The sequence below is a fragment of the Mus caroli genome, chromosome 8 (assembly GCF_900094665.2).
Source record: "Mus caroli chromosome 8, CAROLI_EIJ_v1.1, whole genome shotgun sequence".
Lineage (NCBI taxonomy): Eukaryota > Metazoa > Chordata > Mammalia > Rodentia > Muridae > Mus > Mus caroli.
Genome location: NC_034577.1, coordinates 73,305,323 through 73,323,582, shown reverse-complemented (window position 1 = coordinate 73,323,582; position 18,260 = coordinate 73,305,323). Strand labels below are relative to the sequence as shown.

The following is an 18,260-nucleotide window of genomic DNA, read 5'->3' as shown; positions in this document are numbered from 1 at the left end:
CTTCCTTCCTTCCTTTCTTTCTTTCTTTCTTTCTTTCTTTCTTTCTTTCTTTCTTTCTTTCTTCCTTTCTTTCTCTCTTTCCTTCTTAGGACCCAGCCTATGGAATGGTGCTACCCAGAGTGGGCTGAAACTTTCCATATCAGTTATCAGGTCAGTTCCAATAGACCAGCTCGCAGGCCAATATGATCTAGATAACTCTACATTAAGACTCTTCCTATGTGATTCTAGGTTGTGTCCAGTTGACAGTTAGATTAACCAGTTCAAGAGAAACAAGTGAATTTTATAATACAACCTAGCTAACTCTTACAGACTTGGTAACTCTAAACAGCACTCTGATTTCATGGGTTCTATGGATGAGAAATCATCAAGGCCCTTGAATCAGGGTCTAACCTAGTTGAAGTCAAGATGAATCCTGGGTAGTACATTCTTACTCTTTCATGGAGGCTATAACGAAGAACATGATTCTTATAAGAGTTGTGGAAATGTATTCCCTTGTGGCTATGTGCCCAAGGTTTTCACTTCCAGTCAAGCTATCAAAGTGATGCTCAGCTCTCTATGTCAAAGTTATAGCCATAATGCTCTCTCCATAGAAGTTCCAACATAGAAGGTTGTTTTTCAGAACTAACAGTAGGCTTGCCATATCCAGTTATTTAAGAAAGTATCTTATTATGGTACTTTGACTACTAATGTGCATGACAGGATGAGATGTGAACTGGTGGACAAAATGTTTTAATATTCTTTTCCCAGGTTATACCCACACTGAAGGGGAAGGTGTTATGCAAATCATTACTCCTGTGGTGGGGATCTTTGGAACTCATTGAGCTTCCTGTCTCTCACTAGCAAAGGCTGATGAAAGAGTTCAGACTCTAGAACGATACAGGCCAATGTAGGAACCTTTATTTTTCTTCTAGTAAAATAATCAACAAAACATTTTGAACTAAAGTTTTGAAGTGAGAGCATGAGTTACATGTACAGAAATGATGGAGAGCTGGGAACGTGGAACAGCATGAAGGCAACTGAGAGAGATAGGGCTAGGTTAGAGTTGAGGCAGATTAGAGTCTTGCTTAATTTGAAGACCTGACTTATAAGATTGCTAGGATGAAAAGAAATACAGCAATAGAATGTTTTGAGATGGGGAACTGTGTCAATAAATGAGATTTGGGGAGGAAGGTAGGCAGTACACAGTAAGGGGGTCAATTTTAAATAGTTTAAATTATGACACCTATTTGGACTTCACTTATCTGTAGGAGGATGATTGGCTTTTGACAAGAAGAAAGTAAGACAGGAAGATAAGTTGGTCAATACAGAGTGGACAACTGTTAGATTCTGCTTTCCATTAAAATAGAAACCAGATAAATCTGATGAGAAAAGGAAGAAGACAGATAATAAGGAATTTTATGGATACCAATATCAGAATATAGACCTAAGGACTGGTGGAATAGCCTAGTGGTTAGATGCACATATACAATGCACAAGGCCTTGTACATTTTTTTCTAGCACAAACAAAGAATAATCAAGGCTATTGAAATTGCAGGAATGGGTAGGTTGATGAGCAGGAATGGGGAGGGGATAGGGGGTTTAGGGGAAAACCAGGAAAAGGGATAACATTTGAAATGTATATACAGAAAATATCTAATAAAAAAATCAAAAAAATTACAGAAGATGAAATGGTTCTGCTGGAAAAAGAGCAGGGGGCTAGAGCATGAGTTAGACATGTAGAATAATGAATGGCATGTGTTTACCATGATAGACAACTGGCAGATACCAGTCTGTGATGTGTGATGTCTAGCTAATCCCTGGAGCCAGGTTCTCAGATGAGACAAAAAGCTTGCTAAAATAGGAGTTGTTTTCAAGAGTCAGAATTAATCTTCACAGGACAAGAAAAATATTAGTGCTTGGTAAATCTTCTGTGGGAAAATGCCAAATTCTTAGTGAAACGGAAACCAGATAATTTTTTTTTGACAGGGTTTCTCTGTATAGCCCTGGCTGACCTGGGACTCAACTCTGTAGACCAGGCTGGCCTCGAACTCAGAAATCCACCTGCCTCTGCCTCCCGAGTGCTGGGATTAAAGGTGTGCCCCACCACGCCTGGCTTAAATGTCTTGAGAAACAGAAAAGGTGAGAAAGTTTCAAGATTTGCGGAATGACATGGCATTAAGCAGTGGCCCAGATAGTGAGAGAATGAATTAAAAAAAGGTAAAATGCTACTGCTATGCTGTTATTGAAGGCACCCAAGAAATTAGGGTGCATTCTCCCAAGTGTAGCCTGGGAATATGGAAGCTAGATGTCTCTCTCTACTTAGTTGCAAAAATGCAATTGCAAGGTAAGTGAGCAAGTCAGTAGTTTTAGTTAGAGTTACTTTTATCAAAAATAATAGCTTATAGTTTTAGCTAAGTGGTTAATTGTGTTATATTTTGCTCAATAGAAAAGGGAAGTCTTGTGAGTTGAGCATGACATAAGGTTTTTAAGGAATGGAACAGAAAATCTTAGTTGGGCAAAAGCAGAGAATTTTGGAGAATGCTGTGAAAGACAAGGATGCCCAGTAAAAGTAGTGACTCAAGAGTCACCGAAGTATTATATGGAGTGTTCTAGAAAGATATGAAACAGTATGATTAAAGTAGAAACCCTGGAGGGATAAGATTAACACCATCTGTCAAGTAGCTAGACAGTAACATGAAGGCCAAATGGGTGGCTGATATGGAATAGAAAAACCCTAAGTGCTCAATGAATTGTAAAGGTCATTGACTTGGCTACTGAATGCAAAAGACAGGCAGAAGTCATGTGGAGATGACATTGTATCAACAATTTAAAGTCCTACAATATGGAGAGTGACATATGAAGTTCACCTTAGACATGGGAGAGAATCAGATGATTGGAAGCCAAAGCCTCTATCCAGAGCTTTCAGAAGATAAAGCTCTTATATGAAGAATGAAAAGGGACAAAACAAAAGTGGTTGGGAAGAGCTAGCAGGGATGTGAGGGTGGAGCTCAGATATCAGAATTCACTTGGAAAGCAGAAGCTATCAGAAGCAGAGTCCTCACAAAAGATAAAGAAGGATACATGTCCATGAAGATGAGGGATGGCAAAGAGCATCCTGGAATGCTGCGTGTTAAGTAAAAATTGCAGTAAAAATAGACAGCAAGTTTAGTCAAATTGTGCTAGGGCAGGCAGTCTTGGTAATGGAGAGATCCTGTAAGGACTGTAAGAACCCATCAAACAAGTTAATTAGGATTCTAACTTGTTCTGTCATAGTGTATGGACTCTGTACTGATAAACAATAGACCATCTGATGAATATTCTGGAAGTCAAATGTGGTTGGTTTTCACAGCTGAAACATCATAAATAGAACCATAAAGATCTGTGCACCACAATTCTTATGTTTTCATGGAGGAAACAGGAATATTGTTTTTATCTGCTCCAAATGTGGGGACTAGCAATCATTTATCTTTTACTAGTTTTCTATAGAGCATCCAAGAAACTATCCATTTCTTCCTCTGTTTCTTCCCCCTCACAATGTCATTTCAGCTTTTTGGCTATAGCAAGAAGCATCTATTAGTCAACGAAGGATCCCTGCACAGTTCTGAGGACTCATAAAGAAAGAATAAGTTTGGCTTTTTTTCTATGCTGAAGTTCAAATAGAAAGAGGCGATATATGATCAAAAGCCATAGTACTAAATTTTACAGATCAAAAGAGGTTATATTTTTGTGCAAATTTCTGGTAACTGGAAGAGATGTATTCCTAGTAAAAAAGGATTCACTCATTTTAGCTAATCCTGAATTTAGCCCCTTTTCCTGTTATTACTGGGCAAGCATTTAGGCCCTTTGAGTACCAGTGTGACACCGATGAGTGAGGCCTATAGCCCAGGAACAATCCCCAGTTCATCCTATAGAAACTGATTTGTCAGAAGTACTGACAGGTATCTAAGACTAGGGTCAAAAGATTGTTCATGGGAAATGGCTGTGGCTTGGTTTTGTTCTCAGCTGCCTGCTCTGGTGCTCTGAGAAACTCTTCCGTCTGCTATACGAATTGATCTTTCCTCCGAGCAAGTCACATTTGGGATGAATTCATCTCTCCTTATTTCCTTCCTTGGGTTCTTCTCATAGACTATATTGTCTATATAGCAGCAGGTGCTCCCCTACAAGTCTCCTCTGCGCTGGGTTATACTGCTCTCTATGTATAAAGAAAATGTTTTCTTCCAAGCATCTCATCTTCTCCCTTTAGAGTACACACATTATCTGCAATGTTCTGATCCATGGTGTGCTTCCAAATTACTTCTACAGTGAATTCTTTGCTTCTCAAATGTGACCAGGGACTCGTTTATTACCAAGAAAGATAGGCAAACTTCCTCATATAACTCCCTGCAGAGCCTGTTAAATACTTTATTTCCAGAATATTCCAAGCAAGAAGTATATATGCAAAGCATCTTCATATTCTGTGAGGGGAGTTCACAGGCATGGGCTGGACAGACTGTTAGACTCAGGCCTTGTACTGATCAATCCTCAATGTCAACTTGTCTGGATTTAGACCCTCCATGGAAAAGCACTTCTGGGCAGGCTTTAAAAAAAAAGATATAAAATGGTGGGAAAGACTTGATCTTCCTCTGCTTCCTGATTATGGACACATGAACAGTGTCATCACGGTCTTCTGTCATGCCTCCCCTAGTATGATGGTCTGTGCTCGCAAATTGTAAAGCAAAATAAGCTCTGCCTTAAGGTGCTTTTGCCTTGTGTTTGATCACAGCACCAAAACAACAACAAAAAAATCCTTTTTTATGCAGCAGTGTGCAGGTCACACAAACTGTGGTCCTATCTACGGATTTGTGTCCATTTTCATCTGGATGACTATGTTGTCAAATGCCGACACCTGTCTCAATTCTTGCCTTCTTTTAAGTACACCAATCTCTTTAACTAGGCTTCACTCCTCACAAGGTCAGTGAGCTTCATTCTACAGACCTGAGTATCACACCTGTTGCTTTCAGAGGTGGAGTCATTGTTATGCTTGCATTTTTACTAGCAACAAGAAAATGCACATGATACAGCAAATGCATTGTCTGACGTTATTTAAAGAAGTGTAGCAAAATCTTGCAACACTCATTTTAGTCTAGACCAACCACCATTCTAGCCACTACTTGGCTCTCTCAGAGTTCTGGAGGCTGGAGTGTGAACTTATAGTACCAGAGTGGCTAAATTCTGAAGGGGGCTCTCATTTGGCTTGCAGTTGGCTGCCTTCAGCTATGTCCTCACACAGGGAAAGGGAACAAGTTCTCAGCACCTCCTATGTGAATGCAAATCCCAGGAATCTCCCAGCCCATCAACCCATAAAGCCCCTCATGTTGCCTTCCACACATGGCATCTGCAGTGTCACACAACACTTGGAGGACTTCTCTCCAAGGCACCATTATTCAATGTTTGCTACACTTAGAATGTCTCACAGAGAATTTTGTACTCACATAGACATTTATTATGTTTTACAAAATAATCAATACAGAGTATATATCACTTTATACATGTTGTTTGTATGTGGTGAGAACATCAGATTATATAGGATATATAGATATCTGTCTTCTAACCACATAGTTATCCCTGAGAATTATGAGCTTAAGTAATAACTGCCCAAGAAGCAGAGTTGCCCAGAGCCCTTTGGAGAATCATTCTCTGATTTACTTCTTTGTGAGGGCAGTGTATGTATGACAAAGGCAAGAACACATTAATCAGCCTAGGATCAATTAAATCCCATTTTTGAAAAAAGAAAAAAAACCAACAAAACAGAAAGCAAATGTGGTCTAGGTTTTATGGAAATCTCAGATTGATGCTCCTAACCGTAATAGTGTGCAGCATTCATTATAGACTGCGTAACAGGCACTATTACAATTGTATTGCATTCAATCTATTTAAAAATATAAACTACCTGATATTCTTAGCTCCAGTTACAGGCAATTTTTGTGAGACTTTCTGAGAACCCAAACTAGTGCCTCCGTTTCTCCATTCCTAAAACTTCTTTAAGGTAACCAACATGTCAGTCCTACAGTCTGCTGCAGAACCTCATGAGTCACATGGATGTGGTGACTGAACACAGATGACTCAAAAATTGAAGAGAAAACTCTCCCGGAGTGACTACTCATGTGTAATTATAACTCATTGCTTTGCTCTCTGCTTTGAGGCTCCCCCACGGCTGCATGAGTAACCTGAAGCCTCTGCTTAAAACCAATCCCAGTTAACATGTCTGGAAAGTTCTCTGATTCTTTCTGACTCACCTCCTTGCAGGAGGGCACAGGACAGAAAGGCCTGCTCTCTCTGAAGGCAGAACTGCAAGATGTAAAAATAGGAAAAACACATTTATAGAAATGGCACATATTCCCATTTTTAGTCTCTCTGATCATAAAATTCAAATAAAACTTTGCTGGCTGTATTATTTTATATTCAGGACCAGGCATTTTGACATTCTAAGACTTCAAAGACATTGCAAAGATAATCTGTCAGGAACTACTACAACTCCATAATAAACATTATAAGATCAGCTAGATGGATTTTTACAGTTTTCCTCATTCTACAGTCTTCATCTCACTTACAACTTTTGCCAATCTATTCTTCAAGTGACCTTGTCATAAAAAACAAAAAAAACCCCACAAGCATAGCCATTAAGTAGTATTTGATTCACAATGAAGGTTTCGGAGACAAAGATGACATGGGAGAAAAATTCCCTCCTTGTGATCAAATGATAAGCTCATTGACGTTAAATCTGGCACATGCATCTATAATTTAGCTCTCTTACTGGTGTTATTCTCAGAACTAGACAGGTTGGAGAATTTAAGCAAAATAATTAGTTCCTGGTGACAGTAACTTCTTTCATTAGAGTCTCAACTGATCCTTCCGTGCTCTTAAATGCCAATGCACTCATGCCCTGCAGAAATCCATCTGTACTGGAATGAGTGGCCAATCTCAGAAGCCAAGGCATTTAGTGTCTGTGGGCAATTTGCCCAACAACAACCTTAGGAGACCACTCTCCTATTTACCATGCAAGCCCCTGATAAATCTTCAATTTGATTTTAGATAAGAGAACAGTATTTTCCATGCAAATGTAATAAGTTCCAAATACTTTGACAAGTAACTCACTCACCTGACTACAGGCAAGGCTGACAGTAGACATCTCCCACTGTAACATGGCATTGAGGAAAATAACCCTGTTATGGTGGTTTTAACTGTGTTTATTTACACATTTATTTATTTTGTGGTGCTGAGCAGTTGCCATGTGCCTGAATGTGGGTACAAATATCATGACTGAGAAAGGACAGCTTGCTGGAGCTGCTTCTCTCTTTCCAGCATGCAGGCCCATAAAATCAAACTTAGGTTGTCAGGATTAGCAGCAAGCACCTTCACCTACTGAGCCAGATTCCTGGCCCCTGAGCTCTGACTCTATTAGAAGCCAGTAAGATCACATTCCACAGCAGCAGTACTCACTGAATTCCAGTTAGTGAGTCAACACAGAGGTCCTGGACTCAAGAGGCTGTCAGAGGAAACAAGGTTTACAATGGAAGGTCATTCCCCTGTGCTCCCAGCCTGTACTTTCAACCACTCTTACATGTGAATATTAAATAGGACAGATAATTAATCAACAGAAAATCCAAAGATAGCCTCATGGGAAACAGCTAAGAGCTGGTGACCTTCTTGGGACTGCTCAGACTCTTATTAGCTGGGCTGGATCATGAACGATGAGCTCAAAGGAAAGACAAGAAGGAGATCGTTGGTCAAAAGGAAATTTAGTCAGTTGGAAGCCATGGATATGGATGGTGACTTGACCTTCCTGAGAACATGCCTGGATCACTTCAGATTTCTAGGGGGGTGGGGTAAGAAAATTTGGGGTAAGAGATATGGGATGGACACCAGAATAGTGAACATACAAACATGACCATGGCCAGAGTCTAAACTTAGCACAGAGAACATGACACAGAGTGATAACACAGAAATATAAGAATTCCGACTTAACATTAGGAAAGCATTTGATGACCATACACAACACAAATGTAAGGAAAGAGTAACGGCAAAGCTGATGTGCGTAGCTACTGTAAGATTTTAGTATAGACCTCTATCAGGAAAAGGTGGAGAAGCTTGTATTCCTGGCTAAAGATTCCACATTTGTGTGTGCCCAATGATACTTGCTGTAGATAGGAGGCTCATAGGTATGGAGGTGGCATCATGTGAAGCTTTAAGAAGAAATATGTACAATCAGATGAGAGTTTCAGGAAGAGATAGTAGATAGTGTGAATCTGACATTTTTCATTTGGGAAAGTGTTTCATTTTATTAAGAAAGGAAAAAAGCTTTCAAAAGAAGAGTAAAGTTTGCTCTGGCATAGTTAAAACAAGCAATAATTGGGAAATATGCATGCGCTACATAATCAAGCTTGGAAGAATTTGCCATGACCTCAACCCTAGACAAAGATCTATAAGTAACTATGGAATGTTTAGAGAAATATCATCCTTCCCAGGAAAGATCACACCAGTTGGTTATCTAATACCAAGTGGTCATCTGTAAAAGCATATACACAAGTAACATAGGAACACTCACACACACACACACACACACACACACACACATACACAAATAATTAAAGAAAAGGAGGACATGAATTTGAAGGAAAGCAAGAGATAAGAAATGTGAAAGGGTTTGGAGGAGGAAAGTGAAGGAGTTAATGATGTAATTATACTATAATCTAAAAAAAAATTGAGCAAGGACAAGTGGACTCTTTGAAAGTCTTTTCTCACAGGTTTTGTTTGGTTTGCAGGAGTGGAGATCTACACAGTCAGGAGAGAGAATGTAAGTGCACTAGGGCCCTCTAAGCCTACGTGGAAAAATGGGAGAAAAGAGACTTGACACGTGAGTTGAAAGTGAATATCCATTTGATAAAGTCCCACATACCAGCCTACTCACATGTGTGCTTAAGAATGTGCTTATGGTCACAGAAAGCTCATAGATAACAGTAGTCAGTACCTTCCTTATTTTCTTGGGAAATTCTTTTGTTACTATTGTTATAAAGCAGGGTTTTCTAAACTACATAAGTATTTTTTTGAGCCTTGGAGACTAATAAGCTGTTAATAAATGTTTCATGGAGAAATTGGCTCTTAGTCAATTCAAATAAAGTTGCCTGTGACATGCATTCTTTGAGTTTTCCAAAGGACCTCAGAGGGCTAGTGAGGACTGCGAAGCCATATAGGAGGAAAGCTTGCTTCTCTCTTTTTTTTTTTTTATTATCAGAGCTTCAACCATTTTTATCATCAAATTCCTTTTTCTCAAAGAATATATACCATTAACAAGTAGGCCTCTAGCGAGTCAAACGTTGCTGTTTGCACAGAGATGATGTAAATGAAACAGGAGAGCAGATAATAATGATGGGCATGATGCTGGGACGCATGAGAAAGTCTAGCACAAGATTCTCACAGGTAAATTAGCGCTCATACTTCTTAAGCACGTGTGTCTTTGTGTACAGAGGCTAATTTCATGCCATTCACATTTTAATAGACTTCAGGGTTTTCTGTACAAATTGTGGAAGTACTGAAATGTATGCTAAGCATGTGCTGTCCTGTCAGTGTCTGAGAACTTTAAACCAATTTTCAAACGGATGAATCCCACGTCTTTGGAACAATGAAAACTAAGGAAGCACAGATTGGCTTCCATGGCCTTACCACAAATCATGAAAATGTATTAGACACATAAAGGAAAGTACAGAATATATAACTGTAGAATCTAACCTAGTGAATGCAAGGAAAACATAGTGATATAATATGATAACATTATTATCAGTCAAATAATTTATGGCTGAGAATAACCTGTATCAGCTCCTATTTCAGCTGAACTATTTATAGAATGCCTAATCCAATCCTGTAAAAAACAAAAACAAACAAACAAAAAAACCTGTTCAAAGATCTCAGCAAAGAAAAACATTAAAATAATTATTAGCATTTTCTGTGTTGGCCTTATTATAGCATGTCATGTTGGTGGTTCGTGGGATCCTTACAACAAGCCCTGTAAGAGAGACAGTACTGGCACTCATATCTCACAGATATGAAACTGAGCTTAGGACTGATAACAGAGCCCCTATGGTAGCTGCCCTAGCATGCACAAAGCTCTGGGTAGGCCCCTTAGAACCACATAGCTGGGTGTGGTGGTAAATGTCATAGAACTTGATGGATATCTGAAGGGTAACCAGAATTTCAAGGTCAGTTAGCCTCGGATTATTCAACCATTTGCAAGGCTATAGAAGAGCCAGGATTTAGGCTCAGGAATAATTTTAAATTGCATATTCTATTTGTTTATTGTCACAGAGTAACACTTGCATGCTTTGCATTGTCCACTAATTTATAACAAATGTGTAGAATTTCAAGAGCTACTACAAGATGACTCATGTTAGAGACCATTGATGCTATCTCCCTTAGGGTAAAGATAAGAAAGGCTAGAAGAAGGAAATCAAGAAGTGTTAGAAAAAGGAAATCAAAGGAGAAAATTATGTAAGGATATTTAAGCTTCAATAAATTAAAATTTATTTTTATAGATTTAAATAGTAAATTAAAGTTATTTTTAAATAATTCCAGGCATAAGTTATAGTCATGTGACAGTTTACAAATTTCTGTCTTGATTTCAATGCTATGCTCATAAAATTATTAGAAAAAATTTGTATTTATTTTTCCTAGGAACTCTCATTCTAACTGTTGCAGTTGTCCTCTGATTGGGACCTCCCCTGTGGTATATGCTAGATAGGATGTCAAAGGGATAAAAGCCAGGATTTAGGGTTCAGGTAAGAATCCATTACTTGATCATTGAAATTTTACATGTATATAAAGATAAGTCCACACCTCTGCCATTGGCAGATTAGAGAACTGTGCAGGTTATAATTTCAAGTAAACTAAACAAAATACTAATGAATGTTTGAAGAAACTTTAAAGCAAAAAGCAATGGGAAAGGTATTTATAATGCTTTTCCTTAGTACAAGGTAGGGATTGGGACCTTATTGCATTTATTATTGATTTACCCACCCACCAACCACAAAGAGAAACTGTTTGTTATTTTTATTAACAGACATTAGAAAGAGAGTGAGCAGTCGGCCTGGGGTGATTTGAGTGGTCACAAGGAAGGGACTTGAGCTAAAGTCCTTGTCCTACCTCTTTGCCCTTTGATAAAGAACAAAAGAAGACATAAGGTAGAGAAGATGCCTTCAAAAGCACCATAGAAAAGGAGAACTTCGACACATCTACAATTTGAAAACTGGTACGAAGTAGAAATATGTTTCTAATAGCAGGCCTATCCACCTATCTGCAAGTGTGAGAGCTCTGTCACCAAAGGGATCCAAGAAGATCAGCAAGTATCAGTCTGGAGATGCCTTCCTGTCTACAAAATAACTGAGTGTCAACTAACTTGCTATGAAAGATTTCACACAGGTTTTGGGAAGACCTTGATAGACATTTTCGAGTCTTCCTGCTGACGCTGCTTGTGGGAGTTTAGAGAATCAAGTTGCTAGTGATCTGTTTGCATGTCCATAAAACAGGAAAAATATCACTGTCCAGCCCTTTAGAACATTAAATAACAGAAAAACTGGAGAAGCTTACTCTGTGGAGATCTGTGTAGGTCTCTGAGCTGCTGCGGCTGAAACATTGTGTGTTTGTGCTAGCAGGTCAGAGGTAAGCAGGGGACACGGAGGCTCTGTGGACTCAGTGCTTTCGGAGACAGCCCACTTCCAAGCCCAGGCTCTGGTTCACCTTGTTGTGGGGCTGCTGTTGACTCATACCTATTCCTGAATGCTCATTTCTCTGGCTCACCCTGCTGTGGACTTGAAGCTGACTCATCCCTGATTCCTGCATGCTCATTTCCCGAGCAGCATCCTGATGTGCTGTTCTCAGGTAATAGTGATGTGAGGGTTACTTTGTTGATAATCGAGTACATACCACCCCCGTCATCTGCATCTCTGTAGACATATTCCACAATATTCTGCATTATTCTCCTTTAAAATTAATTAGAAATGTTCTATTCTTCCCTAAACTGTTGGATAACAGTTAATGTATATTGTTTAAGACAGAAAATATTTTAGACATAGATAACATTTAATTTTGTTGGACCAGCAGGTAGTTCTGTTGTAATCATGATTTATACTTTAGTAAGAGAACTAATTGAAAGGCTAACAAAAGAAAACAGATCCCAGGGAGGTGGCTCAGTGGAGAAAACTCTTACTATGTAAGTGTAGGGACTGGAATTTGGAATTTGGTTTTTAGTTACTCAAAGAGATTGCAACCTGTGCCTCACTACAGCTCTGAAAGTTCCATTTTTCACCCCTGGACAGATACCTAGGTGAGTGAGGAGAGATTAATTCTGGCTTACATTTGAAGGGCTCTGTCCATCACAGCAGGGAAGGCATAGCAGCAGGAATAGGAGAGGGTTGTTTATCCAGCATTGGAATTAGGAAGCAGAGAGTGGATAGGAAATGAGTCTGGCTATGAAAATTTAAGATCCTCCCCTTGTGACCCATATCCTTCCAGCAGGGCTCCACCTCATAAAGCCTACATAGCAGAGTCCGAAACAGCTCCAGGGACTGAGGAGCAAAAGTTCAAACACATGAGCCTATGGAGGGCATTTCACTTGCCAACAGCAGCCCACAGGCAATTTTATGCTTAGATTATCATAGTTTCCGAGCTACACGGATCTAGCTAGGAGTAAATCCTTGCTACTTGTCTTATATAAAGCAATTAAAAACTTTCTCAGAAACCCAATATCACAAATGAAATTTCCAAACAATATCCATTTACTGAAGCCCAGCTTTGTTTCAGACATGCAAAATTGAACTTTAAGATACAACATCAAGAAATTAAGACCCCTAAGAATAGAGTAGATGGCAGAGAAATAAGTAAGGCCTCAAGGCTGTGACTTTCCTACAAGGCAGCAAGATAGAAACAATAAGCTGAGAAATTAATTGAGTTCTCTTCTTCTTATATAACCAGAAGCCATGGGATCTCAGTCAAGTAGATGTAAATCGGAAACAGTGTTGCATGAATTAAATCACCTGGTGCGCCGGGCGGTGGTGGCGCACGCCTTTAATCCCAGCACTTGGGAGGCAGAGGCAGGTGGATTTCTGAGTTCGAGGCCAGCCTGGTTTACAANCCAGCCTGGTTTACAAAGTGAGTTCCAGGACAGCCAGAGCTATACAGAGAAACCCTGTCTCGAAAAACCAAAAAAAAAAAAAAAAAAAAAAAAAAAAATCACCTGGTGCATTATTAGTATTGAACACAGTGCTTGCATGGAGTATATATGCTTAATAGATATTCATTAAGCATGTTATCAATATAATCAACTACAAAACAGCTATTGCTGTTATTTTCTGAAGAACATGTCACTGTTAATAGTATGCAAAAAGAATCCTAGTGTTTGCTGACTAAATACATACTGAATGGAAGGACGTGGGAGACTGAACAAAGCCCAGGGGAGTTTGAAACACTCCCTCCTTCCCCCCCTCCCTCTGGGAATTTCCTAGCAGAAAAGCTTTACCTCTTTGATTGATTCATGTAGTTGTTGGTTTCCGTTGTGGTTGCATAAGTATGTCAAGAACAATGGATTGTTCTCTTAACTGCCTGCCCCACTCAGCAACAAAACTTTGAAATTTTTCCATTCTGTTATAACACAGTAGAAAACATTACAATATTCCTGAGCTCTGCTTGAATAGCCTCAAAGGTTTGGGACAAGCTAGAAACACATTTGACTGTCAGGTACTTGGATAGCAAATGTTGTTGAGTTGCTCCAGGGGCCCATGTTTCTGTGGCTGCTTAGAACAGATAGCATATATTCCCCTCTGTCTTTTGAACTAACAGTTGGGTCCCATTTTCTGCCACCATGGGAAACATATCCTAATTCCCCAGAGCATGCTAATATTCATCTACTTACTACCTAGTGTAAATCTAGGTACTGTGAGGAAATCAGACAGGTGTAAATCATTGAAGAGACAGTCCTGTATTCAAGCCCTTGCTACCACTCAGCCACCAAGTATATGATATGTGACATTTAATCTTGGGTCTCAGTTGTCTCTTGTTGAAAAAGAGTCCATCTTTGAAATCAATAGCTTTCCAATCAGAAGGGCCTGGACTCAGGTCAACTTCCTCTTATTTGAACATTGTAACTTTACAAAAATGCTAAATAAATTGTTTTCCATGTCTATTTGATTAATGGAATGGATTAAAGAACATCATAGGTTAATTTGATAAGGATCAATGAGCCACCCCCAGTACACTCTCAGCACGGAGCACTGTACTCTGCTGTTCCTGGCATGCTCTCTTATAGCTTTGGTCGCTAAGATAGGATCATTCAATATCTGCCAAAATTAAAACTATAATCTTCTATAAAACAATTCTATGTCAATCATATGATGTACAGAAATCAGAACTGCACAGCATCAAACTGGAAAACACCATTAGTAAACAGAATTAGCATACTAAAGAAGCCAGCGAGATGGAACTCATAAACAAGCAAAACCAAGTCAATTTAACAAAATAGTATAGAGGTCAATATTAAATAAAGACACCAAGTCCATTTGGAAAGCTGGAACACTCCAAACCGGTGACCCTGTACTATGTACATCAAAAAGACATAGGAACCAGATTATATATCAGAGGTCTTTCCCCAAATATGTATATATCAACAATATTACTCTACAACTTAAAAGATATACAAATGAAATTTGAGACTAAATCTATAAATTATATGTATATTTCTTTCCTCTTTAAGTTTTCAGTAAGAAAAACAATGTAACGTACTTGATGTCCAGCTCTAAGAACATGTCAGAGAAACCACTCTGAACACAGGCTCCTGTGAGTTAGTGAGTTAGATGGAGTTGTAGAATTTAAATTACCCGTTAGTTCCCAAAGAGCTAGAAAAAGTACAGTCAGAACCTTCAGGTTTGAGGAAGTGAAACAAACAGTACCATCAGCAACCTGGAAGGCTGTCTACAAACATGTCTTTATTTCTGTAGAATTGTTTCATTCTATTGTTTAAAAGCAATTGCTGGAGTATTGAAAGAAGGAAAGTTATAAATAGTCAGTGCAAATAAATAGAAAAAGCAAAGGAAAACAATAACAAAGAATGTTCCTTAACCCCAAGCTAATGATCTTCCAACTCAGAATCCCAGAGACAGTACATCAAAATAAGATGAATCATATCATAAAAACAAACGGAACAATTAGATGTTGTGTGAAAAATACACAGGTTACAGTAGGGTATAATCTACCTGGCTCATAGTGAAGGAATTCCATGAATATGACAAAAACAAGGTGAAAAAACTGGCCATTCAAAATTAGCTTGAAAATTAATATTTTCTAGAAAATAATTATTTTTGTTGCATTTAATATTTTTCATACCATCACAATTAAATGACTAGGAATCAGACATTTAGAACAAAATGGAAATGGACTCCTCTTTCATGTAATTCTAAAGATTTTGCATTGTGTTTTTTCTCCTTAGTATTTTAAACTTGACCCTCCATACATACTCTCTAAGGCAGTCTGTATGTTCACTAGCTTTTATCGCACTGAAGACTTCTTAATATCATCCCTTAAGAGGAAAAGCAAGAGGATGCAGGCAAGTCTGAGGGTTAGCCTGGTCTGCAGAGCAAGTTCCAAAGTTGGCCAAGGCTACATGGGTAGAGGCTGTCTTCAAAATGCAAGCTCTGGTTTCTGTTTCATTCCTTCAATTGAATATAATGTATACTAGTGTATAGCATGTTGAAGATGAGAGAGAGAGAAAGAGTGAGAGAGAGAACAAGAGAGAGAGAGAGAGAGAGAGAGCATAAGATGAGGAATGAATGTTCCTCAATTGCACCAGAAAGCTGTGGGTAAGCCAAGTGTGGTTTTCTCTGACAGAAGCTACAGAGACTGCAGCAACCTTAACTGAAGTCATACTTTGCTGCCTGAGAATATATATTAGAATATATATTAGTATAATTATATATTTCCTAATCAAAAGCAGACACATCAGGATTGAGAAACTAAAGTAAGGAAAACACATGAATACAAATTCCACCAAGAGACACAGAGTACGGCGTAAGGAAATTCATTGAATGAAAATTACTTAAATTTAATGAAATAAATTGTTGGCTCCAAGCAGTTCTTTGGGAAAAGAAAAAAATTATAAATATGTGTGATTGTGAGTATATGTGTGTGTTTATTTTACTTTTAAAAAGAAATACTCATTCTGTATTTTTCCTAGTATAAATATACTCTACAACCTTTTAAGACTATACATCTCTGATATCAAAACAAATGATGCCCAGAATGAGTTAGGATCTACTGATCTGCTTCAATTTATCAGGATTTTAGGCTTAGCGCTGCAGGTGGGACATTGAAAAGTCAGCTCGCTTTTCCTATCAGAAGCTACTACATCACACCAAACTTACTTCAATCACAAAACTTACTCGTGAGTACAGTGACATTTTTATTAGAGCAAATTATTTAACAGCATGATCACAGTTTGCATTTGCTTTCTTTTAAAGAATGTTATCCCCTTACTCCCTCCATACTTCTTTTCCCATGCAGACTAATAATTCTGCAGCTGGCAGCAATTCTGAGGGGGAACTGGAGTTGCCGTCCTTTACCGGGATCTCCAGTCCTCTGCCTGTGAGAACTTTGACTCTCGAGGGAGGTGCGGAGGCCAAACCTGGGTGTTAACTAACCAACATGAAAACAGAGAGACTCACCTCAGGCTCAGGGACAGCAGCTGCTCCTTGGACTTCAGCAGCTCCCCAACTTTAAAACTGGCACAGCCCAGGAAGCTTCTCTGAAAATAAGAAAGAATGGTTTCCATCAATTCCTGGGATTCTTCCTAAAGTTTGTTGTGGTGGCTCTCACGCCAATTACAGAGAATTCATTATGAAAAGAATGAAATACTGAATCAATTAGCACTCACATATTTCAATGACAGAAAGACAATACTGAAATATCAGCTCCGTCGAAGACAGATATTGACGGTCTGGGAAGTTACACGAAGGTAAGACCCAGCAGTCAGGACTTTACTACTAACTCTAATTTCCTCCCCAGAAGAAAACTGGTGTCAAAGAGGGTGCTAAACATTCAGTATTCGGCAGGATGTTCCTCAAATCACTGGCAACAGCAACTCTGTGTCAAGACATGAGAAAATCTGCCTCTTGGAGCTATTTTTACACCGGGCTCTGTGAAGGTTATAAATAGAAAGACAATATTTCTCTCCATCACAGAAGCATTTAGAAGCTTTGCTTCCATTTGTTGTTGTTTAGCAGCATAGGACAATTTCAACCCACCCACAGAAATAAACAGCATCTCTGTTATATTTTCTAAAATTAGTTTTTAAACATCTCACAACCAGGTGTCATGTTTACCAGTCAATATTGGGCATCTGCTCTTCAACTCTATATAAAGAGTAAAACTGCAAACTGGTCCTTTCTGTCTCAGGGTTAAATCTTTTCACTGCTCCTGGCTGCTTTTGATTTGAATGTGACATTATGGCATAAATACCATAAGGTGTATTTCTCACTTTTCTTGAGGGCAATGGCTAAACATAAAATTATCAAGCCTTATCATCACCTAGCCATTGATAACGGGCAGCCTGTGTTGTCCCACAGCAGAACAACAGCGCTTCTCTCAGGTTTCCTCTTGGCACAGCTCTGCTCCAGACTATGTTTGAATGCCTGAGACCAGTTGAATGTTTCCATAAGAAAATAAAAAATCATTCTACATATAAAAAGAGGCTGTGTGTGTGTGTGTGTGTGTGTGTGTGTGTGTATGTGTGTACTGAGTGATTACTGAAAAATTGAAATCCAGGTTATATTTTTTCTTTTGTAATGTGTAGGTGTGTGGCCTGTGTGCACGCTTTCATGTCATTTGAGTGAGCATGGAGGCCAGGAGAAGGAACCATACTTCCTGGAAGGAGAGTTACAGTTGTGAACTGCCCTGTGCATGCTGGGAACCATGACCAGGCCCTGTGCAAAGTCCTCAGTCATCTTCCAAGCCCCAGGTAAAAAACGTAAATCTCTTTTGAAAATGCTACCTTAGAGGAACAGGTACAGAAAAGGCATAAAGACAGACATCTGAAAACACAACTTGGTTTTGAAATTGTAGACAACTCTAATAATGGTTTTTTTTTTTGGGGGGGGGTTTCGAGACAGGGTTTCTCTGTGTAGCCCTGGCTGTCCTGGCACTAACTTTGTAGACCAGGCTGGCCTCGAACTCAGAAATCCGCCTGCCTCTGCCTCCCGAGTGCTGGGATT

The 18,260-nt window shown here is 39.0% G+C and overlaps 1 protein-coding gene across 3 annotated transcripts in view; it reads right to left on the bottom strand.

The window, feature by feature from the left end:
• Positions 1-18,260, bottom strand: part of Inpp4b (inositol polyphosphate-4-phosphatase type II B) — a 748,293-nt gene that overhangs the window by 233,895 nt on the left and 496,138 nt on the right. For all 3 annotated transcript variants that reach the window (XM_029480343.1, XM_029480345.1, XM_029480344.1), the window contains exon 9: positions 16,716-16,795. In XM_029480343.1, coding sequence (XP_029336203.1) covers positions 16,716-16,795 — 80 coding nt within the window. The remainder of the gene's footprint in view (positions 1-16,715; positions 16,796-18,260) is intronic.